The sequence below is a fragment of the Nilaparvata lugens genome, chromosome 12 (genome assembly GCF_014356525.2).
Source record: "Nilaparvata lugens isolate BPH chromosome 12, ASM1435652v1, whole genome shotgun sequence".
Lineage (NCBI taxonomy): Eukaryota > Metazoa > Arthropoda > Insecta > Hemiptera > Delphacidae > Nilaparvata > Nilaparvata lugens.
In genome coordinates this window covers 1213381-1239063 of record NC_052515.1, presented here as the reverse complement: position 1 = coordinate 1239063, position 25683 = coordinate 1213381, and the positions used below count along the sequence as shown (strand labels likewise).

Genomic DNA, 25683 nt, shown 5'->3' with positions numbered 1-25683 from the left:
TTTTCTGTTTAGTTCTCGTGAAATTAATCACGGTTAAAATTTAATCGGCTTTTGAGCAGCCGAACCAATATGTTATCCAAACACAGTTTCATCAAAAATCAAGATAGCCTACTGATCTCAGTTGTTACACCGAATAACATATTATTATTTAGATTGATTATTTCAAACAAGAATGAACAGTTAATATTACATCAGATATACTAGTATCAGCTATCATCTATATGAGACAGTGGTAAGGCAGAAAATCGACAACGCTTTTCTCCTATCTTTCTCCACTGCCATGATAACGAAAACCTCACTATAGTAAAGATATTTTCATAGGGATAATATATATTAAATTTCTTTAAAATTATTAGGTGAAATGGACAGGCAGTGACTGATGTGATCTAAAAACTTCAGTGGCAAGGCAGAGAGAGAATCGGCAACGCTTTCTCCTATCTTTCTCCACTGTCATAATAACGTGGACCTTTCTATAGTAACATAGTAATAAGATAACATAGTTTCTATAGGGATATATTGAAAATCTTCTGAAAATTAGGTGATTTGGGCAGACAGTAATTTACTGTGATGTCATAATAGGAAAATATTGATCCGATGTAATCCAAACTGTTATTAGAACTGTGAAATGTGAACTGTGAAATGTTGAAAAGTGTAAACCTCCGTCAAACTGGGGCTAAACTACGACCGCCGGTTAGACCAAAACCGAAACGGATTATCGAAACGGGAGTTAACCAAAGATCAACAGAAATCAACCAGAATCAATCAGGAGCAATCAACCAGAGTCAACTGAGGGATCAATCAGAATTCAATCGTAAACAGCTGAGAAATCAATCAGAGTTCAAACGAAATCAATCAGCAGCATTCAACAGAAATCAATCTCGAGATTTCAACAGAAACTCTCGAGAGGACCAACATAACCTGAGTAGCTGTGTCTATGAGGAAGGTGAGTTGAAACATAAATAATAATCAAGTTTCTGAATTTTATAATAACCGTTGAAAAATACAAACCCTGAGATTGGATTTTTTTCTATATTTATACTAGTACTGTAACGTCACAACAACTATTATATGAGGAATAACTCGAATGATATGATAGATTTTTCTCATCTATTACTATCATGATGTATAATATAACTAGCTTACCCGGCGAACTTCGTTCCGCCAAAGAGTCAATGTATCTCATGTCACACTTGGATTTATTTGATGAGTCTTGAAATTTATCTAACAATCAATATTTTAATTTACATCTCAATACGAACTTCCTATGAGCTTAGTCATGCAGCATTTATTATTCCAAAAACTTATTCTCAATCAATTGGTAGTAATATCTATCAGTAAAGTGATGAATTAAAAAAGAAATAGATAGGTTTAACCAGTGTTTCAAAGATGAATTTAATGTTGTCATAGTTGTTGATTGTCAATAGATAGACAAACTACCGTTTTAATACCAGTACACAATTCACCACAGGGTGACGTGTTTATTACAGCTGGTAAATTTAGATGCTAATAGATCATATATCACAATATGATCTTGAATCATGATCATCTTTCCGTTCTTCGGTAGCCGCTCGGCCGAAAATTTCGAAAACATGGGTCTGTAAAATGGATTAATAGTTGATAATTAATAGCCCCCCTATTAAAATTTCTGGTCAGAAACCATCCCCAATATTCATACAACATATCACCAAAGTTTCATGCTTTTCTGTCAAGTAGTTCTTACAAGTCTATGGGGAACAAACAAACTATCGCACAAACAAACAGACAAACTAACACACAAACAAACATTTATTTTTATATAATATAAACAGATTATTCAGAATATCAATATAATATTGTTCAAATAAAACAGTGGTTTAGAGTCTGATGAATTTTCAAAGAGGGTTTCCCAAATTAAATTCAATAATTATCAATTCAATCAGAGAGGGGGAAGAAGAAGAAGAAGAAGAAGAAGAAGAAGAAGAAGGAGAAGAAGAAGAAATAAAGAAAGAAGAAGAATAAGAGAAGATGTCTGGTGAATGAGCTGTCATAGCTGTGACGTCAACATGAACTGTTCATTTTGGGAGTGGCTTGTCTAGCCAATGACAGACGTTCACCTTGAAAGGTCATTCGTATATCAATCATAGCATTTGCTCAACAGCAGCCTTCATTATCGGTTTATATTCTATAGTGAGGTCCACGTTATAATGAAAATATTTGACTAACATTGGTGTTGCTATCCTTGCTGTCTATCATTCCACAGAGCAGATATCGCTATCCTTTCCCAGCTTCGCAACATTGCCAGATCGTTCTTCAAAAATTTGGAAATAGAATTAATCAACAAAATATCCAACTCAATCATGGAAAGGTGTTATTGATAAATATATTTTCTTGAAGGATAATTGATTGTTTTCAACAAGAATGAGAAATAAAAATTTTTCAGGTATACCGGTATCAGATATACTCTTAAAAAGGCAGAGAACAGGCAACGCTGTACTGCTATATTTCTTCACTGTAAACGTTGATAACGTGTAAATTGTTATAACATGTACTTCACTATAGTTTTAATCTATATTCTTCTTGGTTGTAACCTTCCAACCTGTTGAATAAAATCTCACGATCTCTTGTCATTTCCAGTTGTGAATCCTCCATTGAAATCGTAAATCTATAATACTAGTGGTTCTGTGAACAGTAGACCTCACGCAGTTTTCTCTTCAACAAGTATCTAATGTCACTTGTTCTAGTTGATCCAGTTGAATCACAATTCACAGTTGAATCATAATTTACTCTTGAAAACTGTTATCTGTTTCTTCCAAGATCAAAAACTCACTTATGTTTATAAACCCAGTTCACGTTTGAATTTTCATCCCATATGATGATGATTTATCCAGTTTCGTGATAATCTTTTCATCTAATAAAAATATTTCTCAACTATTTTAAAATTATTTTTTTTCAATCAAGAATATAATAATTTCTTCAGCATTATTCAGTTCATTTAATATTTTTTTAATTTTATTTTCAATCTCCTATTGAATTTGTTTTTCAAATGTGAAAATATTGATACTAATGGGCACGCATCATAAAAAATATTGAAACCCTACCTTATAGAAATAGACACAGCAAGACATCTGTGTAATGCGTACAATGAATAATCCACTTGTCAGCTGATTGATTATGAATAATTCTATAGCAGCGTTACACCGGAGTTAATAACAAAAGTTTTAACATTTTTGTTATCAACTGATGTTAATTACCAAAGTTAATAACATCATGTTGAGTTGCGTTTACACCGGAGTTGATAACAGGAGTTATTAATAAAAAGTTGTCAACTTGACTGAATCGACAAAAAATTCTCTTGAAAAAAGTTGATAACTCGTGTTTTCAACAGAAAATCCCTTGTTATTAACAACATTTATGTTATCCATCGAGAGTCGGTAACTTTTGTTAATAACAGGCTACTATCTTCCCCGCAAACCCCTCGCCAAGCATCCCTACCCTTCAACTACACTTGTTCCTTAATAACTACAGCTGCAGACAAAACACGTGACAAAGTTATTAACTTTTGTTGATAACAAAACTAGCAGCCAAATAGTATTTGTGCATCTAGGGACTAAAGTGCAACTTTTCTCCCTGAGGGAAACTGTTGTCGCCCGATGGCGTAGCCGAGGGCGACAATTTCCCTGAGGGAGAATAAGTACTTTAGTCCCGTGATGCACACAACATTTTTCCTCCACCTAAACAATACCTATAACAATGAATAATTTACTACATCTTCACGCTTTCACACTATTTTTTTAAAAACAAAATTTAGCTCACCTCTGATAATAATTTGTTGATAGTTGCTAGTTGATAGTTGATAGTTGATAGTTATAGTTTCCTATGAGTCACAAAATTCCATGTCGCGTATTACTATTATATATAGATAGTTTATAGTTTATAGTATAGATGATGATTGTTGATAGAGATGATTGTTGATAGTGTAAAAGCCTACTTCTGATAGTAATTGTTTATTGTTATTGTGCACCCATCACAATTTTGAAAGACCGTGTTCGGGGTTGATAGAACAGAACTGGATTGAAACTGGTGCGTTGCAGCCACTGGCATAGGCCTAGTTGAAGTGTGATCAACATCGCTGGAACTGGATTGAAGCTGGTGTGTTGTGGCCACTGGCATAGCCTAGTTGAAGTTTCATCAACATCGCTGGAACTGGATTGAAACTGGTGTGTTGTGGCCACTGGCATAGGCCTAGTTGAAGTTTCATCAACATCGCTGGAACTGGATTGAAGCTGGTGTGTTGTGGCCACTGGCATAGGCCCAGATGAAGTGTGATTTAAATCAATGTTGCTTGTTGTTGGTTCAAATCCTGTTTGCTGTTTGTATTTTATTTCCAATTGATTCTCAATATAGCCTTCGGCGACAGTAGTACTCTTCCATCCGCCATGTCTTTTAAGCTGGTCATTGTTCCTCCAGCATTACCAGCAAAGTAGCTGAAGTCCGCCTTAGAGCGTGTCCAGTATACAAGTTAGGATTGGGAAGTTGTAAGTATTGTGCCATACTCATGGGTATTTTTCCCAGGGAATTTTTCCCCATGGCTTGATTGTAGCATCTCCCATTTTTAAAACTTAAAAATAGCCGGGGTGATTTTGTTGTCTTTGTCTTAAATTTAAATACTTTCTGAAATAATATAAGTAGTCTATGTCTCGTTGTGTGCCATTGATCACAGTGAAAACACGTCCCTTGTTGGTTTTAGAATCAGGTACATTAACTATGAGAATTGAATCTTTGTCCTCAATGTCACTAACAGTCATATTGCACAATTCACCCATTCGGCAAGCTCCACAAATACCAAAAATCAAGGCTACTTTTTTCAATAAGTATTGTTCATCTGGAGCATTTAACAGGAATTTATTTACCTCCTCTTTGGTGAATGTTTTAGACTTCTTAGTTGATAGCCTACATTTTTCTTTTTCAGAAAAGCACCCACTTTCGTAAAATTACTGATGTCTATGTTGTGTTTCACAATAATTGTTGCTTTCAACATTGAATAAATGGTCCATAAATACTTGGGCTACATACCTGTGCTTGTTGTGAGAGGTAACAAGGATTACGTTTTCTGAAATTCTTACTGTTCCACCACAATCTTCTTGCACCATTCAACGAATAAATCATATCGCTTGATGTATAGTTCCTTTGATTTTTCCGGAAGCAAATTTTCAGTTACATTTTCAGCTTCGTGTCGAATGTTCGGCGGAGTTAGAACAAACACTCCTCATCCTCTCACTTTCCATTTTATAAAACGAAAATAACTTCTACAATACCGGTAGCGGATTTCGAAGATCTTAGTAGGTAACCAAGAAAAAACATAACCTGCAATCTTGTTTTCTGTGCAGACACGCTCAGTCGTCTCTGTTAAAGTGGGTTTTCGTTTATGCGTAAATGCCGTCGTCGACCATGACAGGGAGAGAATCTCAGATTGGGTAGATTTCAATCTGTCTACATAACTTAAAAGATTATGTTAAATTATGTTTTAATGGAGCAGGTTGAGCTTATACTTTTTTATACTTTTAAATGGCAATATTTTGATATTATTGAAAATGTTTATTTCTTTATTAATAAAGACAAATAATGAAAAAGTTATTTAATCAGCTGTTTTAGCACACTTGAAATTTGGACAATATGAATGTCAACAATGCTTGCCGTCGTCGACTGCGGAAAAGTTCGCATAAACGAAAACGTACCTTTAGATGAACGCTCTCGTAGAGATGCCGATGACGTTAGAGGTGTGTACTTTTTCATATCCACCAACGGTTGAACATAACCTAACAATCGAAATAGAGCTACTTATTTCCTAGAGCTAAAATATTCCAAAGATCGAAATAGAGCTCTTTTACTTTTCCTCTACCGACCACGACAGTGTTGCCACATTCCTCATTCTTCAATCGCGGCGTTGTCGGACTTCTTCCCATGTTAATCTTATGGGTTTATTTTTACTCCCTTGGGAGTAAAAGTGATCACTTTTCCCGCTGGGAATTATTTTTAGTCCCATGGGAGGAAAAGTAGTACTTTAGTATTCGATTCCAGGGTGTAAAATGAGACTTTTGATAGTAGGTGGAGGAAAAAAAATGTTATTAACTTATGTTGAAAACTTTTTTTAAACTCTGATGTAAACGCATCATAATTTATTTACATTAGATCAGATGAAGATCATTATTTTAATGATCACACACATGTTTCAATTCAAATTTGAAGACAATTTTTTGCTTTTTATTCCGGCTGTTATATTATATATGAATAGTCTTGTTAAATGAAATCATATGGAAGTCAATTATATTGATAACAAGATCTTGTTAATAACAATAGCCCAGTCAATAAAGGTTTTTTCGATCCGAAAATTAAATAAAAGCTGAATCTTTTACCATCGATAGAACCCTCCCAGTGGGTCATTCTCACAAAAGTCCCAAGAAATCCCCTTGGAGCTTTCCCCCCTAGCCCCCCTCAAAGTTGAAAATGCAGGTAATCACGGAAAATCAATTATCTCTGTACCCATTGATCGGAAACAGTTCTATTATATGACATTCGATTTGATACATTATGGACTACATATTAGTTATATTCTTTTTTTTTTCAATAAAATTAACAGTTTTCTTGATAAAATAATATATATGTAAAAATTTAGGGGGTTTGCGATTTGATTTTTTTGTTTTCTTCGATTAACTTCAAAGAAAGTAGTTTTAAAGAAAATGAGCCAAATAATTAATGTAGCCACTCTCATTGCAAATCCATTTATGTATATCGTTATGTATTTGCGATTCGATTTGACGCCGTGGAAGGGGAAACAGTTGACGCGGAATGGCGCGGCTGACTCTCTAGCCATAGTAAACAGCAAACTGGAAATCAATTATCTCTGTAACCATTAATCGGAAAGAATCTATCATATGTCATTCGATTCGTTAAATTAAGGAACAATATCTACAATATATCGATTTCCTGAATAAATCGAACAGTTTCCTTGATAAAATAATATAATGTAAAAATTTAGGGTTTTTTCGATTTGATTTTTTTGTTTTATCCGATTAACTTCAAAGCAAGTAATTTTAAAGAACAATGTGACGAATAATTATTTTAGCCACATTCATTGGCGAATCCATTGATGTATATTGTTATGTATTTGCGATTCAAGTTGACGCTGTGGAAGGGGAAACAGCCGACGCGGCTGACTCCCTTCACCATAGTAACAGAATAATACTGCTGTCTACATTGCATCTCATTTACACTATGGCGCTTGAAACAATTAATTTTGTCTATTGTTTTGACATACGCTGTATATAGATTTTCACTTTTCAATATTACAATTTTCTTGATTCAACCATGCTCATGATAAAAATCAGGATTTCGTTGTTTGCTCCAGGATTTATTATATTAATTTGAAGTGCCTTCTCCATACGAGTCAGAGGTAACACATTTTGATAACTCTAGTTTCAGATATGAGTTTTTCAACGAAGTTTCATGATATAACTTATTTTAGTCCACTCCTTCATCTTATCCTTATTTTGTGAAAAATGAAGATTCAGAATTTCTTTTCATAGCTTTTCTTGTGTTTTATCTTGTTTCATCACTCTTTATAATTTAAACACTTGATAATGGAATGAATATCATCAGATCACGTGAACAAGAAAATTAAAGGGTGGAAGCTTTCTATTCTCACTGAACATGAAGAGGCAATACCAAGCCAGAATCGCAGTTCCGTTCAAATCATTATTATCAGAGCTTTCAAATCGATGCTATGTAACTATGGATGTTATCCCCATCTCACAATTTCCCTATTTATCCTTATCCTGATTCAGAATGAAGTAGTTGATCTCTACATTCACAAAAATCAATCTACAGTACCTATAATAAATAGTAAAAATAACAACATTCTAGTAATAATGCAACTTTTTCTAGGTACGAATTTCAAGGCTCATAAAATGACTTTTCTCAATCACAGGCAGAAATTCCAATGATCATCATAATAGTAATTTATGAAAATTGTTGTATTGTACATTGTTCGACGTAAGATAAGCTACATCTTTAAGGTAATCAACGTATTTAGGATTATCATGTTTATGAATGAAAGCGAGACTGTGATAGAAGAAATATAAACATTATATACAATGCTTTTCTGATCAACTATATACTACAAAGATAGTATCAAGCCGAAATGAATTGAGCAACTGATTTTCAGAGTTACTATCCACTGTTCAAATCGCACTGTGATTTCCTTTTACTTCCAAATGGATTGAATTGCCTCACTCTTCAACGTAACAATTATTGTAAAAAAACAATGGAATGTGAACGTCATCCAAATAGCATTTGAATTCAAAATTTCAGAAACTAATTCTTGAGAGAATAGTGATGAATTGCAAACTGTGCAAGTAACATTGATACAAAGCGATACAATGAAAATCAACATCGATTATTTAATACTGGACTTATCAAATTTATATTACCGTTATTTATATTATTTATAAAGCTTATAAAATGTAAAACCAACATTTTAAATTTTCTCTACTGGAGCAAAACATCGATAGAAAATAAAGAAGAGCCCTTATAAGCACAATATCTTGTGTACTAGAATTCTCTTGAACTAACTCATCACTTCAACCCTTCAATGATCACAATGAACTAGAATGGTATAAAAACCATGAAATTGATAATCAGGTACATTTTTCAAATAGCTTCACCCAATTAAATTTGTGAATGTTAAGTCATAAGAAATCATGTTTAATAGATTTGAATGCTTCAAATAGAAAATGATCTATTCTTTTGGTGCCCTAATCAAAATCAATTTCAATCAACATTAATCGAAATCGACATAAAGAAAAGCTTTTGCCAACCTTGTGTAATGAATGACAAGATGCGAATGGAGGTGAAAAATCGATATGTTAACAAAAATAATAGAAGATGATGAATCATCTTTCAATCAATCTTATACGTTAGGGTACTTTGTGGTTAAATGTGAAACACTTTCATGATTTTCCTACCTTTCATGCATGCTTACTCTTCCTTAATTTGTATGTTTGCATGGCTTTCATCTTTAGAATCTACTGAATTTTCATATTGGACTGTCTAAATAATGTAGATTCAACTAGTAAGAACGGAAGATAAGCTACTTTACAGAGAGAATCATAGAAAGTTTCAACTCAACAAGCCCAATGTATAAATTTTTTTATGCCTCAGCCGTCATATATATTTGGCTCACTGAAGGTATATTATCACCTGGCTTTGAGAATATTAACTGTAGAAAACAGCAAATACTGCACGCTATGATTTTTCTCAGGAAATTGCCACTGTTAACACTATTGTAATCTATGATTTATCTCAGTTTTTGACATTCATAACTTATGATAATTTCAGCATAGAATTATGATCATACACACATATTTTAAATATGTATATACTATGTAATAGTATGAATATTTTATCGGTTGCAAACAATATCTTTGTCTGTCATAGAATGCATGATTTAGCACATATATAACAACAAAATGATTTTAGAGAATTTAGAGAATTAAAATGTGAAAAACTAGTTCCATCGCATGTCAAAACAATAGACAAAATTGATTATTTCGAGCGCCATAGTGTGAATAAGATGCAACTTAGAAAGCAGTAGGCCTACTACTGTATTTTACTGTATTTGTATGGATTTGAAGAGATCAGCCACGCCGTACCGCGTCGACTGTTTCCCCTTCCACAGCGTCAAATCGAAACACAAATAAATAACAATATACATCAATGGATTCGCAACGAATGTGGCTACATTAATTATTGTCTAATTTTCTTCAGATTATTTGCTTCGAAGTTAATCGAAGAAAACAAAAATCAAATCGAAAAACCCCTAAATTTTTACATAAATATTGTTTTATCAAGGAAACTGTTTGATTTATTGAGGAAATGAATACGACTAATATTTCAGTCTATAATGTAACGAATCGAATGAAATATGATAGATTTTTTCCGATTAATGGTTACAGAGATAATTGATTTCAGTTTGCTGTTACTATGGCTAAGAGAGTCTGCCGCGCCGTTCCGCGTCGACTGTTTCCCCTCCACAGCGTCAAATCGAATGTAAATACATAACAATATATATCAATGGATTTGCAATGACAGTGGCTACATTAATTATCTGGCTCATTTTCCTTAAAACTACTTGCTTTGAAGTTAATCGAAGAAAACAAAAAAATCAAATCACATACCCCCTAATTTTTACATATATATTATTTTATCAAGAAAACTGTTGATTTTATTGGAAAAATGATATAACTTATATTGAAGTCCATAACGTAACGAATCGAATGTCATATAATAGAACTGTTTCCGATCAATGGCTACAGAGATAATTGATTTCCCATGTTCACCTGCATTTTTCATGTTTTAGGGGGCTGGGGCGGAAAGCTCCAGGGGATTTCTTGGGACTTTTGGGAGAATGACCCTCTGGGAGGGCTCTATCGATGGTGGGAAATTCAGCTTTTATTAATTTTCGGATCGAAACGGCTTTTTTGGACTTCATTGACTGGGCTACAAGGAATTTTCTGTTAGAAACATGAGTTATTAACTTTTGTCAAGAGAAATTTTGACGATTCAGTCAAGTTAATAACTTTTTGTTAATAACTCGTGTTATTAACTCCGGTGTAAACGCAGCTTATAGTCTGATTGATCCTATCTTCAAAGTAGATGATATATTTATTTTATTTATTACACACGCATATATAGTGATATCAGAGTATTGAGGAATTCCTTTTCTTTTCATATTATCCTTTAAATACAAAATTTCAAAAAACCTTGTGTATACATCGACGCGCAGTTGAAAAAGGAATATTCCTGCCAAATCTCATCGAATTCTATCAACGCGTTTGGCCGTAATCGCGTTACATACAGACAGACAAAAGAAAATCGAGTTGAAACATAGACCTCACCACGTTCGGTCAATGATAGAGGAAAGAATTTGCTTGTACACGTACGGAATAGGGAATTTAAGAATGACGCATCATCACGTCTGAACTACTGAACTGATGAACTTGAAATTTTGCATATAGATTCTTAATTTACCAATCATGGATGGTTATAGGCCTATTCTAAATTATTCAGATTTTAGTATGTAAAGTTTTTAATTAGAACTTACCAAGCACGGGTTGGTTACTTGCTGGACTGAAATAAACCCCCAATTATTTTTATCCATTATGTTGGCAAGCATGACAGGTATTTATGCGGGAAGAAACAAGATCTCCTTCTTCTCTTTTTCTTTCCTTTTTATCAGTCTTCTTATCTTTTTCTCTCCGTTTTACTCAATTTATCTCCTTGATATCGTTTTTTCACTACGTTCCAGTAACTGATCCAGTTATTGGAGCAGATAGAATGTTGGTTTAGTGTTAAACTTGGTTTAGTTTTAAACTCGGTTCAACGCACAGTGGTGCAACAAATAAATTACCCGCAAGATTGATAGCTGTATTATAATCGTGTAGACTTTTAATAAGAGATGGTTAATTGCCAGGAAAACCAGTTTAAACATGATTTTTCGACCAGTGATCTTTGTTTATATCGAATAGCTATGGTCTTAATAGGATATTGTTCTACATGGTGAAGAATCTGGAATGTTCTATAATCAAATTGTACTGTATTATTATTCATCCCCTCATAATCACCTGGGCTTAAAATACTTGTGAAGATTGGCTTTTTTTATATAATAATAGAGAGTAGGGTTGTGTTTGCTTGTTTGTTCGCATCAAAACATGTCAACTTGTAGATAAACGGGGATGATTTAGATCTCCAAATTTTGCACATAGATTTAAAACATCAATCTCTTGCACCTCGAAGCACGAATTTCAATTCTTCTTCTAGATTTTTCAGAATTAATGTTCAAATTTCATTCATGGGTCATAAATACATACCATATTTTAATAATGAACTATAATCTAGAGAGACTAATGATGCGTTTACACCAAAGTTAATAACAAAATGTTGATAACCTAATCCTTATAGATTCTATTAGATCGAACATATTTTATGATACACATGATGAACATATGTGTTTGTCAAGTTCTGATCAATCTAATAGAATCTATAAAGATTAAGTTATTAACATTTTGTTAATAACTTTGGTGTAAACCCAGTTTAACTTTTCGAAACAGATTGTTAAAATTGATAACTAAATTAATAACCAGTCTGATTTTGTCAGGTTAGCATTGAGGTTTCTAAACAAGATTTGAGTTCCGTCACTTTATTAGGTTAGCACCAAATTGAAGAACTTATCTATACTATAATAAAGGAAAGAACTGGCTCATATCAATACCTCCGTAAACAAAGCCATAGTGCATTCTGGTGACGTCAGCACAGGTAGGGCTCCTACACCAATAACATTTGTTGATTTCAGCTGATCTATATCAGCTAGTGTTTTTATTACTTTCCTTGCCCTATTACCACAGGAAAGGAAAGTATTGCTTTCGGAAAAAAATTAAGGTACCCCAATTTCTAAATTTCTATACGTTTCAAGGTCCCCCGAGTCCCAAAAAAGTGGTATCTGGGTATTGGTCTGTATGTATGTGTGTGTGTGTGTGTGTGTGTGTGTGTGTGTGTGTGTGTGTGTGTGTGTGTGTGTGTGTGTGTACGACTGTGTACACGATATCTCATCTCCCAATTAACGGAAGACTTGAAATTTGGAACCTAAGGTCCTTACAATATAAGGATCCGACACGAACAATTTCTATCAAATGCAATTTAAGATAGTGGCTAAAATGGAGAAAATGTTGTCAAAAACAGGGTTTTTCGCGATTTTCTCGAAAACGGCTTCAACGATTATGATCAAATTTATACCTGAAATTATATTCATTGATAAGCTCAATCAACTGCCACAAGTCCCATATCTGTAAAAGTTTCAGGAGCTCCACCCCATCTATGCAAAGTTTGATTTTAGATTCCCATTTATCAGACTTCAGATACAATTTAAACAAAAAATTCAAGTGGAAAAGATTGAGCATGAAAATCTCTACAATATTAATGTTCAGTAACATTTTCACCTAAAATTGAAAATAAGCTCGAAATTCGAGAAAATGTGATTATTCAATTGCAAACTGTTGGCAACTTTTGATTCTATTAAATGATTCACTATGAAGAGATAGCAGACCTCGTATGTCTCCAGAGTTATTGTCCTGTCACCAGCTGGCTCAGATCTTTGTTTATAAGTAGACTTGAGATGCGCGTGAACACTAGCGTCAGGTGATAAATTTTCATAACGGCAAAGAAAGTTGTGTGAGTGCGCCACACCAGATTGTTGGAGCCCTACCTGTGCTGACGTCACCATCAACCACCTGTCATGCACTATGGCTTTATCTACAGAGGTAGTGCTTATACACGTACGAGATAAGAAAATTATGTTTGACGCATCATCACGTCTAAATTACTAGATTGATCAACTTGAAATTTTGCATATAGATTCTCAATTAACCGAGGAGGGTTTTAGGACTATTTCAAACTCTTGAAGATTCTACTTGGTCAAGTTTTCAGTTTGTCAAGTTTCAAGACCCTTGTGGAGCACGGGTTACCTGATAGTTGTAAATAAATTAACAGCAATAACAACATAATCACCAAGAAAAGCAACATCTACAGTTCTGAACTGGGAGAAGTTTGCTATCCGAAATTGTACAGATGTCAATCTTTAACTGAAGTGGATGAAGCAGTGATTAGTTTGTAGCCACATTCATAACTTCTGTGAAGCCGGCGAATTAAATTTATAGCCTAGACTGCGCCACATCTTCACTTTCTAATGCAGACCTCGTTACACATTTACAACGAGGATGCTCCACACACACTCACACACACACATGCCACCTGTTTTCCTTTTCCCAAAACTTTCACTCTCCTACAGTTTTGAATTTGAGTTATAACTGAAGTATGGGCACGTGCCCCTGTTTGATAGAGATGTCAACTAGAGATTGATAATGGTGCAACAACCAAAACTATTACCTATGATATATAAAGAGGATCTTGCATACAACGTAATTTGAGGGAACACACATTTCATGACGCTATATCTGAGTGACAGTATAAGAGAGTTTTCAAAATCTTAATTTTAAGCTGAGGAAAAATTGTGTTGAGAATTTGATGTTGTTGGATGGGAAAAATCAAAAGTTATAATCGAACATGTAAAGAAGCCCACACAGTAGGAACTCCCTACGCTCGTTTAACTTGATTAATATCAAGCTTCGCTTGTTATTTTTATTCATTGATAAACAAAACACAATTCTCTAAAATGATCGTGTTTATATTTCACAGCTGGCTATACGTCAGCTTATGAATTTCGGGGATGCGATATTTTGATTTTCCATAGAATTACTCGCTCACTTTTTACTATCCACAGACGGCGAAAGTCTCAGCTGTTTCAGTCAAGGATGAATTATCCTTTTTATGTCGTTCAGCGAGTTTTCCCAAGGATGAGACCTAGTGCAATCGAAGTTTTATATCATAAACCTAATATGTTCCAAATTTCGTGAAAATCGTTAGAGCCGTTTTCGAGATCTGTTGAACATAAATAACCAGATAAATATAAAATACAGGAATTGCTCGCTTAATATAATATGATTGTAGTTACGATATTAACTAGAGATATTATCTAAAGATATTACATATATTGTTACTCTGAATAGCTCTGCGAGATGTCTTTATTGGATATTGTCATATTTATTATTATTTTGCTTGGAAAACCTTATCAATTTTCTCACTCGCCTACCACATATATCTGAATTAGCTTCTCTATTGAGAAGAGCACAAGAACATCATTTACATAATTATAATATTCATATTTTGAATCCCTTGAATCCCTTCCACCGTAAGTATTTAATATTTGTAGCCCACAATCCAATTGATATCTCAACTCTCTGTTTTTTTTTTTTGTATAGTTAATTAATGTTGTGATAGATCCATATTGAATGAAAACTATTTGATATTGTCACAGCCACTGATGTTACAAAACATTTGACATGTGTAATAATAATAATTTATTCCATCTTTCTGATCAACCCAGATACACAATTTGTATTATTATGTACAGTATATTTGGACATCTGTAAATTTTTGTGATCTTTATAAAAGTGTTTTCATAATATCATTGGACTATTTTTATCAAAACTGGGCAGAGAAACAGGACTATTTTTATTAATTATTAATTTGATATTGTGATTCTGGAATGTAATATATAAATAAACTAAAAGAATTTGACATATGAACTAGCTTTGGTTGCTACACTGTTGCTATCTACATTATCAATCTCTTATTCATTTGTTCGTTCATTCATTTATTTATCTATGAAAATATCTCCCTTATATAGGCTACACTCTTGTTAGTGAACTGGAATCTGAAATATTGAGCAGCAGAATATTATAGTATGAGAGAAGCTGAAACCCTACGATTGGTCATTAGCTGTTGACCAATGAAGATTGAGCTCTTCTGTAATTGGCCGAAGCTACATCCGCCCAAGTAGCCAATCACAAATATAGTCATAGAGCTTTGTTTTTGTTGTAGCTTTTGTATTTTAGTGTGTACTATAGTGAGGTCCACGTTATAATGACAGTATTATTTGTGCAACTTTGGTTTTGCTATCCTTGTCTATCATTTGACAAAGCCGGTAGTACTATCCTATTCCAGGTCCACAACGATGACAATTATGTTTTTAACAGTGTAGAAATATAATTAATTAATGCAGAGAATCGGTATCGCTTTTCTTCTATCTTTATCCACTGTCACTATAACGTGGACCTCACTATATAGTTTTGAAACTGTCATTCTTTCGTTTCTTACTAATGTAATCCATTTGGGATTGTTAATCATCAAGTCCCTTCTCATTATTTATTTATTATTTAATTGTTGTTTGTTTATTGGCTATCATGACCATATTTCGAATAATCTAGTCTGTTTCAATGAGTTTAACCTTCATTGGCCAAACGTAGGGCTTCACTCTATATCATTCTGCTGCTCAATGTTCAAGGTTCCAGAGATTGATAGATAATAGTGTAAAAACCGAAACTAGTATCTCAAATTTCTAAATAAATCAGTGGCTTCGACGGTTTCAAGTCGTTCTCATTCAATCAAATTCAAGGTTGGCAGGAGAAATTTTCGCGGAATGTTATCTTTCATCTATTTCTCGTGATCATATCAATTTTTCAACTGACAGTCCAAAAAACGAAAGTATACGGTAGACAAGCTGGTAACTACGGAGAAATTATTGTAGCATATGCTTATTCCCGTGTAATAACTATTATCTAAACAATAAATCTTGTAAAAATCTGAATAAAAACCGTAGCAAAACAAGAATGAAGAGATCATAGATTTTGAGACAGTCGTCATAAAACCTTCTCACAACTTTTATGACTGCTGTAACTGTGGAATCCAGCTGTGAGAAATTCCTGTCTTTATCAAATTATACACGTATATGCATCAATGGAGATACATAGAGTTGTAAATTGACTATATATATTTGAAGCCCAAAGTTAATATTCTTGTAAAGTCGTTTCAGATTAGATCAGTTGAGCGAAAACGACTACTTCAGTTTTATTCGTTGAATTCCTTGAAGTTGATGATTTAATTTTGTCAGTATTGTTTGAATGGGGAGCATTGATGTTATCTCATAAGGAATGCTGACAGTTTGAGAGAGTCTCAATATGCTCCAATTCATGAGCAAGTTCCAAATAAAGTCAGAATTCCAGCTGGAATGATTGAATTCGTTATATTTTATATTCGAATTTCGTTAGAGTTTATCTTTTGATTTTTTACGTTACGATAGTTCGAATTTATGGTTTAATTCGACTGAGTTCCGAACGTTGCTTGTGTATTTTCCAGTAGGATTAACAGGTTATAAGAGGTCACATATTCTTTTTTAATTTATGGGTTACGTTGATATTTCTATCCTGTATTAGAATTCCAATCCAATCAGATGCTACCTGAATCTAAATCAGAGTAATCATAGTCTGAATGGATGCTAGAACAAAGAGTATAGACCGTTATTGACAGAATAGAATAGAATGACTGCCTTTATATCTAGGAGGGCCAAGTTAGGGCGCAGTCAGCCCTCTCTTACACATAACCCTCCAAAGTGACAGAGTGAAATAGAAAAACATTTCATCATAGAGAAAAGATATCATATCTTTTAAGAAGATATCCTATGGTATATATGTCCTTTATGTTGCAAATTTCACTGTTAATTCAAGCCGATAGTTCTAGTAGTTGTTATGGTGAAGCTATGTAATACAGTACTGGTTGTCTCCCATACTGTGCCGTTCACTCTCACCCCATCAAAACAGTAATAATAGATAGTAGTCGACAGTACTCGGCTTGAGTTGACAAAAATCTTCTTGAAATTTTCAACATAAACGACCTCTACCATGGTATAACTCTTTCATTCATGCTGCAGATATTCAACTCTTTCCTAATATCTATTATTTGTCTCAAAAATACACAAATTTGAGGATACATCAACTTAAGTTCTCTATTACCCTCATGGGAATCACTAGCATTAACTTTAACCTCCTATTAAACTCATAACAAACACTGAGTACAATAACTTGCAAAAACAAACTAATACATGAGAGAAGATGATAGAAATGACTGAGATATTGCAACTATTCAAATGCTAATGAATTAATAATTATTATGAAACGAAAATCCAAATTATGCTGTAAATCAGCACGAAGAGTTCTGCTACTGCAAATATTGACAACAGGGTAAACAGCTACAAGGAAATTCGATGAGAGCTACCTACTTTTCAAAAATTATTTGTCAGTCCGGGAATCGAACCCGGTACCTCCAAATTTCCGGCTGACAAATAATTTTTGAATAGTGGCGCTCACCGAATTTCCATCTAGCTGTTTACCTTGTCAATATTTGCAGTAGGAGAAGTCTTCGGTGTGATTTACAGCATTTAATTGGGATTTTCGTTTGATAATATTATTACTTTTTGTGTAGTTGAGAAGTTGATATTGTGTTAATTATCCATATTAAATAAAAATACTAAGAAATTGTCAAAAACCACAGATCTATTGATACTTAGAAAGACCGGTTTCGGTTATTACACCTTTGTCAATCTCTGATAAATCAGAGAATTGACTCAGAGATAGGTTTATCAGAGATTGACAATGGTGTAATAACAGAAACCGGTCTTTCTAAGTATCAATAGATCTGTGGTTTTTGAAAATTTCTTAGTATTTTTATTTAATATGATAACTAGTAGTTCTGTGAACAATAGACCTCACGCAGTATTCTCATCCACAAGTACCTGATTGAAACTATAGACCTTATGGAAATACAGCAATAGACTGGCTTCTCCACACATCTGTGTAATCACTAGTCAGCTGATTTATGATGAATAATTCTATAGTCTGATTTTTACTCCAATATTGGCGTATGAAGAAGGCTCCTTTTTCCTTTCATATTATCCTTGAAATGCAAAATTTCCAAAAACCTTGTATATACGTCGACGTGCAATTAAAAAAGGAACATACCTGTCAAATTTCATGAAAATCTATTACCACGTTTCGCCGTGAATGCGCAACATAAAAACATATAAACATTTAAACATTCAAACATTTAAACATTAAGAGAAATGCCAAACCGTCGACTTGAATCTTAGACCTCACTTCGCTCGGTCAATAATTAACAATAATGTAATTATAGTAAGCCCAGTAAAGCTTGATGCAGAATACACAGTATGGTAAGCTCAGGAAAAAATATTAAAGCAGTTTATACTAAACTCTCAAAATCAAGTGGAAAAACTCGCAATTACAAACCTCATTAGTCGAAATCGTATAACCAAGCCACAACTCTTCGATTAACAGACATGTTTTCGGCAACTATTAAAGACAGAGTTGGAAACCCAAGCTGCGTCTAAACTGGACGTGAATAGGTGTGAAAGAATTGAGACCTCCGCTGTTCAATTAGTATTAATTTATGCAAATCCAGTGGCCAGAAAGGAGCACGAAGTCACAGCAGGAGTTGAAGACATCCACATCCTTTTTCAAATTATATCGTTGCTTTCATCACAAGGACGCTGGAAATCTTTGCTCACTGTATCTATATTACTATCTATCTATATAGTAAGGTCCTGGAAATCTTTGCTCACTGTATCTATATCACTGTATACTATACATTGAGGTCCACGTTTTAATGGCAGTGTTTGATGAACATTGGTTTTGCTATCTTTGTCTATCATTCGACAAAACATATACCGCTATCCTTCTCTAGATCTGCAACTATGCCAGATCGGTTTTTAACAATGCAGGGATATTATTATATCACAAAATGTTCAATCTAAATTATGAAAATTCATTATTTAGTCTTTGGAAATATATATATATTCTTGACGAATAAGATATAATTGATTATTCCGAACAAGAATGAATAGTTAATATTGCATCAGATATACCAGTATCAGCTATCCTCCATAGAGGGCGGTTGCAAGGCAGAGATTCGGCCTTTTGCTAAAACGTATGACTTTATTAAAAGCGATTTTCTTAATACCTTCCGACACTCATCCCATTCATGGTTGCTGATCACGGAATAAGAATAGAAGTGTAAGGAAATTATTGCTTTGGAGCTGATGTAATGAAGATTTGACCAATATTTCTCATTCATTTTCAAAGTTCTTCGACAGTTTTCAAAAGGGTAAACTGCAGTAGTACCCTGGTATCTTGAACAAATCAAAATTCAATTATATTTAGCGAGCAATTTCTGTATATCTGTATATATTTTCATATTTTTATATTTGGTTATTTATTTATGGTTTTTCATATCCAACGGATCTCGAAAACGGCTCTAACGATTTTCACGAAATTTGAAACATAGTAGGTTTATGATATAAAAATTCGATTGCACTTGGTCTCATCCCTGGGAAAACTCGCTGAACGACATTGAAAGATAATTCATCCTTGGAAAAACAGCTGAGACTTTCGTCGTCAGTGGATGATAAAAAAGTGCGTCTGTGGAAAATCAAAATATCTCATAAGCTGACGTATAGCCAGCAGTAAAATATAAACACGATCATTTTGAAGAATTATTGTGTTCTGTTTATCAATAAATAAAAATAACGAGCGAAGCTCGGTGCCCCGATATTAGGTATTACCAGAACAATGAGATGATTATAAAGATATATTTTATAGACAGAATATACAAGATTGAGGAAAAAAGAGCAAATATATGATTTGAATATGCTGAAAGTGGACAATAGATGTTCATTGAAAAATCAAGGGAAACTCCAAAATCTTCACGAGAAGATATGAAGTTGATGAGATGCTTCCTTGTTTATTGATATTCAAGATTGCTATTTCACTTGCTATTGCTATTTCACTTGCTAATTCACAATAAAATTTTGGAAAATCATGGTTTTTCTTCCCTTTTACTGAATAATATTCTCACTGTACCAGTTACTTTCACTTACACTGATATGTGGGAATCCAGCTTGAACCAAGACTTTCATACATATCCAAACATTCAAACATTTCAAAACAAAGTACTGCGGAACATGGTGAATGCGCCCTGGTACATAAGGAACAGCGATTTGCACCGAGATCTGCACATCCCCTATGTGACCTGTGAGATAAGACGATTGGCAGCCCATCATGAGTCACGTCTTCATCAACACGACAACACCGAAGTCATCCAACTACTAGACAACACTGAACTCACTAGGAGGTTGAAGAGAACAAAGCCCTTCGAGTTGGTGTAGTGCTAGTGGATGTGGAATAATGAATTATTCATTATTATATTGAATATTGAATGAAAGTGTAGTGAAATTATAGATTGGAACTGTAGGCTTCACTGGAAGACTTTAGCAATAAAAATTAAATTTAGGATAAGAAATAAGAGAACAAAATTAATGGTTAGTCCTAGTGACTAGTTTTAATAGGAATAACAAAAAAACAAAAAAAAATATCCTCACTGCAATATAAATCTAATTTTGATATCATTTTCTAATTCATCTGCAATATTTTCACAATTTGATTCTTTGATATTGATTATTGTTATAACAACAATATCACTTCACAGCAGTGGACTACCGGTAACTTAGAAACTCTCCAACAATTGTGGTGTAGTTCCTTTCAGTCGATCATTATTCCACATCATCCTGCATCCTGACACTTGCAGAATTTTTTTCCTGTTGCTTTCCTTTGTCGTCTGCATTCCAGATAATGCGATAATAAGAGAGAGAAGACTTAGAAAATAGGATGAAAAGAGAAAGACAACACCGATAAACATCCTGGAATTTTCTCTCAGTCATAAATATTGTTATCTTCAGTTTCCAGTTTCTTGTCGTATCTCGCCGCAACTAGTCTGATCCTGGTATACGATATAGCTTTGGTGAGATTCCCTGTCAGCATTCTCCATGAAGAACATCAATTCTTCCACATTCAACTAATGTTGACAATATAAAGTGAATCCAACCGTAGTCTTGTCTTACTTTCCACCGTTAAAATTGGTATTAGAGATTCTCAGTGCGACTTCATGAGACTTTGAAGTTAGACTTGTAACGATTTTGCAAGGAGGTACTACTCAATAGCTGTAATTATATGCTCCTGGTGTACTTGTGAATATTGTGCACACTTTCCCTCGTGATTTTGAGTTAAATGAAGTTGAGAAACGTGAAACAGACTATAAAGTTGCAGAAAACTAACTGAGAAACTCTCACTTTTTATTATGAATTTTATTGTATTTTATTTATTCATTTATTGTACAAAATACTACAATCAGAATATAATAAAATTATGAAATTGAAGGAAAAACTAGGCTGAGTCTGTACTATTTCTCTCCGAAAATGTTGATAGAAAGTTAATGTTGTCCAAACGTTGAGATTATGTAATCACACACTGCTTCGTCACTTGATTTTTGGTCCAGGAATAATGATTTGAAGATTTTGAATTTCGAAGATTGACATAATACTTTGAATGAATCACAGAATGTATCACAATGATTAAAAAACTTGAGAAATATAACACTTATTTGAAAAATGTTAATACAAAATCACAAACCTACTCACTATTCTATTTGATAGATTAACGTTGTTTTTTGGTCCTGCAAAACTATTTCTTTAATATGTGAATATTTCATATTTCATTGATAATAATGTGAAATGTTTTTCAATAGTTAGTGGTAATAGTTATTGCTAACAATAGTTAGTGCCTTAAATTAACTAAAAGTACTGCAGTAGTACGAACATGTGGAGAGAAGGGAGTAATAATAATACAAATTATTTGCATTTGTATTGTTTGGTTTTGAAGCATCTAAATTTAAAAATCTACTTTGTGCAAATAATTAAGGACTGAAAGTTTCGTGAAGTGAACAACTACAAGACTTTACCTATTTGGGACTATGTGTAACCTTGTCTAAATTTGGGAGAGGAATAGCACAAGGTTACCTTATTTTCTCTCTCCCTATCATTTTGATGATGTACTCATTGTATGAATCAATAAATAATTAGGAATAGATGATTTCCACGATATACCATTCACGTTTAACTACGATTACAGAGAAGTTTGTTTGTGTTTGTTGAAATGTGTTTCATTGTTGGTTCTAACCAACAGTCAATATTGTTTTAATATATCTCTGTTTGAGACGCGATGGGGCAAACAGGCTTGAGATTCTTATTTCAAAAATGTTTCAAATATTATAATCATCTAGGCCCGGTTTTGGTCTCTTTTAAAATCTAATGGACCATTGAACCAATACACTCAATATAATATTGAAGAGACTTGAGATATTGTTAAAAATCCACTTCATATTAATTAAAAATTACACCCAATGTAGATTCAATGACTCATTGGATTTGATACGTATCCCACAAACCGGACCATAGAATAATAATAAGGTACGAGTCATAATTGTTTGTTAGAGTAGAGAACAGATAAACCAGGGTAGCCTACTGTACATGAGAAAATTGGTAAGAATTGGACCTAGACTTTAATCATATGAATGAAAATAGTATTGATAGAAAAGCCTGGTTTTCATTAGTAGAGCTAGGGTAGAGTTTCCTGAACAAGTGAACTCTACCAATGAAAACGTTCATGGTAGAGTACTAGTTTGTAGTAGAATAGGATAGCACCGTGGGATAGTACTCTACCACTTACTAGTACCCCCACCCCGCTTCTCACTCTACTCTACCACTACTATGCTAATGAAAAGAGTCTCGAGCTAGTGTAGAGTCGTGGAGTATATTAGAGTCGACATTTAAGGTTAGTTCAGTTCACTGGACAACACACTTTACCTACTCAATTGTAGTGAAAACTGGTACGCGACCTAGTAAGTAGAGTAGAGTTAGCTCGGTAGAGTTAGTATGCTAGTTACTCTACTAGTGAAAACCAAGATATAAAGATTTTATGCAGTCCTATTCTGTGACCAATAGATTCAATATACACTGAATACTGTAACACTGTATACTGAATATCACTGAATAGAATAAACAGATATTGATTGAATGAGCATCTAAAATATTTTGTGGAGAATGTTATAAATGAGGATGAAACTGAGAACACGTTGAAATTCAAGAACTCGTTGGGGGAGGATGCTCATCTAATCTAGAATAATTCATATTTCAGCTGAAAACTTCACAATTTCATCAGAGAAGAACTCAGTATTCAAGGGGAGATAAATTTCACAATAGTATCAATACAGAACCCAATTTAAGGAGAGATTAATTTCACAATAGTATCAATAGAGAAACCAATTTGAGGAAAGATAAACTTCACAATAGAATCAGTGAAGAACTCACTTCAAGAAGTGGTAAATTCACAAAATTATCAACACAAAACCCAATTTAAGGAAAGATAAATTCCACAATAGTATCAGAAGAGAACTCAATTTAAGGAGGGATAAATTTCACAATATAGTATCAGTATAGAACTCAATATTCAAGAAGAGATAAATTTCACAATAGTATCAATACAGAACCTAATTTAAGGAGAGATTGATTTCACAATAGTATCAATACAGAACCCAATTTAAGAAAAGATAAACTTCACAATAATTTCAGTATGGAACTCACTTTAAGGAGAGATTAATTTCACAATAGTATCAATACAGAACCCAATTTAAGGAGAGATAAATTTCACAATAGTATCGAAACAGAACCTAATTTAAGAAGTGATTAATTTCACAATAGTATCAATACAGAGTTCAATTTAATGAAAGATTAATTTCACAATATAGTATCAATACAGAACTCACTTCAAGGATAGGTAAATTCACAAAATTATCAACACAAAACCCAATTTAAGGAAAGATAAATTCACAATAGTATCAGTATAGAACTCAATATTCAAGGAGAGATAAATTTCACAATATAGTATCAGTGAAGAACTCTCTTTAAGGAGAGGTAAATTACACAAAATTATCAATACAGAACCCAATTTAAGGAGAGATTAATTCACAATAGTATCAATACAGAACCAATTTAAGGAGAGATAAATTCACAATAGTATCGAAACAGAACCTAATTTAAGAAGTGATTAATTTCACAATAGTATCAATACAGAGTTCAATTTAATGAAAGATTAATTTCACAATATAGTATCAATACAGAACTCACTTCAAGGATAGGTAAATTCACAAAATTATCAACACAAAACCCAATTTAAGGAAAGATAAATTTCACAATAGAATCAGTGAAGAACCCAATTTAAGGAGGGGCAAATTTCACAATATAGTATCAGTGAAGAACTCTCTTTAAGGAGAGGTAAATTACACAAAATTATCAATACAGAACTCAATTTAAGGAGAGATTAATTTCACAATAGTATCAATACAGAACCCAATTTAAGGAAAAATAAATTTCACAATAGTATCAGAAGAGAACTCAATTTAAGGAGGGATAAATTTCACAATATAGTATCAGTATAGAACTCAATATTTAAGGAGAAATTTATTTCACAATAGAATCAGTGAAAAACTCAATCCAAGAAGAGATAAATTTTACAATAGTATCAATACAGAACCCAATTTAAGGAAAGATAAACTTCACAATAGAATCAGTGAAGAACTCACTTTAAGGAGAGGTAAATTCACAAAATTATCAACACGAAACCCAATTTAAGGAAAAATAAATTTCACAATAGTATCAGAAGAGAACTCAATTTAAGGAGGGATAAATTTCACAATATAGTATCAGTATAGAACTCAATATTCAAGGAGAAATTAATTTCACAATAGAATCAGTGAAGAACTCAATTCAAGAATAGATAAATTTCACAATAGTATCAATACAGAACTCAAGTTTAGGAGAGATTAATGTCACAATAGTATCAATACAGAACCCAATTTAAGGAGAGATAAATTTCACAATAGTTTCAGTATAGAACTCACTTTAAAAAGAGATCAATTTCACAATAGTATCAGAAGAGAACTCAATTTAAGAAGAGATAAATTTCACAATATTATCAACCTGAACCTCACTTTGAGGAAAGATAGTACGAATGCAGAGAGGTTGATAATCCTGCAACAAAGACTCTGGCAGGTAATTGCATCATATTATACACGGGATGAGACATGCAACCTTGCTATTATATGCAATTAACATAGCAGTACGAGAGCAGTAACTGTTGTGTTTTGGCCGAGTCACATACTCCACTACCGTTAATCAACTTCAACAGACAGGCATGCTACTTTTTGGCTGTTATGAGTTGGTCACTAAATTTAGAAGAG

General features: G+C 33.3%; 1 protein-coding gene across 1 annotated transcript in view; it reads left to right on the top strand.

Moving 5' to 3' along the window:
* Positions 1-608: 608 nt before the first annotated feature.
* LOC111062380 (proton channel OtopLc-like) overlaps positions 609-25683 on the top strand; it is a 67760-nt gene continuing 42685 nt past the window's right edge. The window contains exon 1 of the mRNA XM_039438627.1: positions 609-943. Coding sequence (XP_039294561.1) covers positions 640-943 — 304 coding nt within the window. The 5' untranslated portion in view covers positions 609-639. The remainder of the gene's footprint in view (positions 944-25683) is intronic.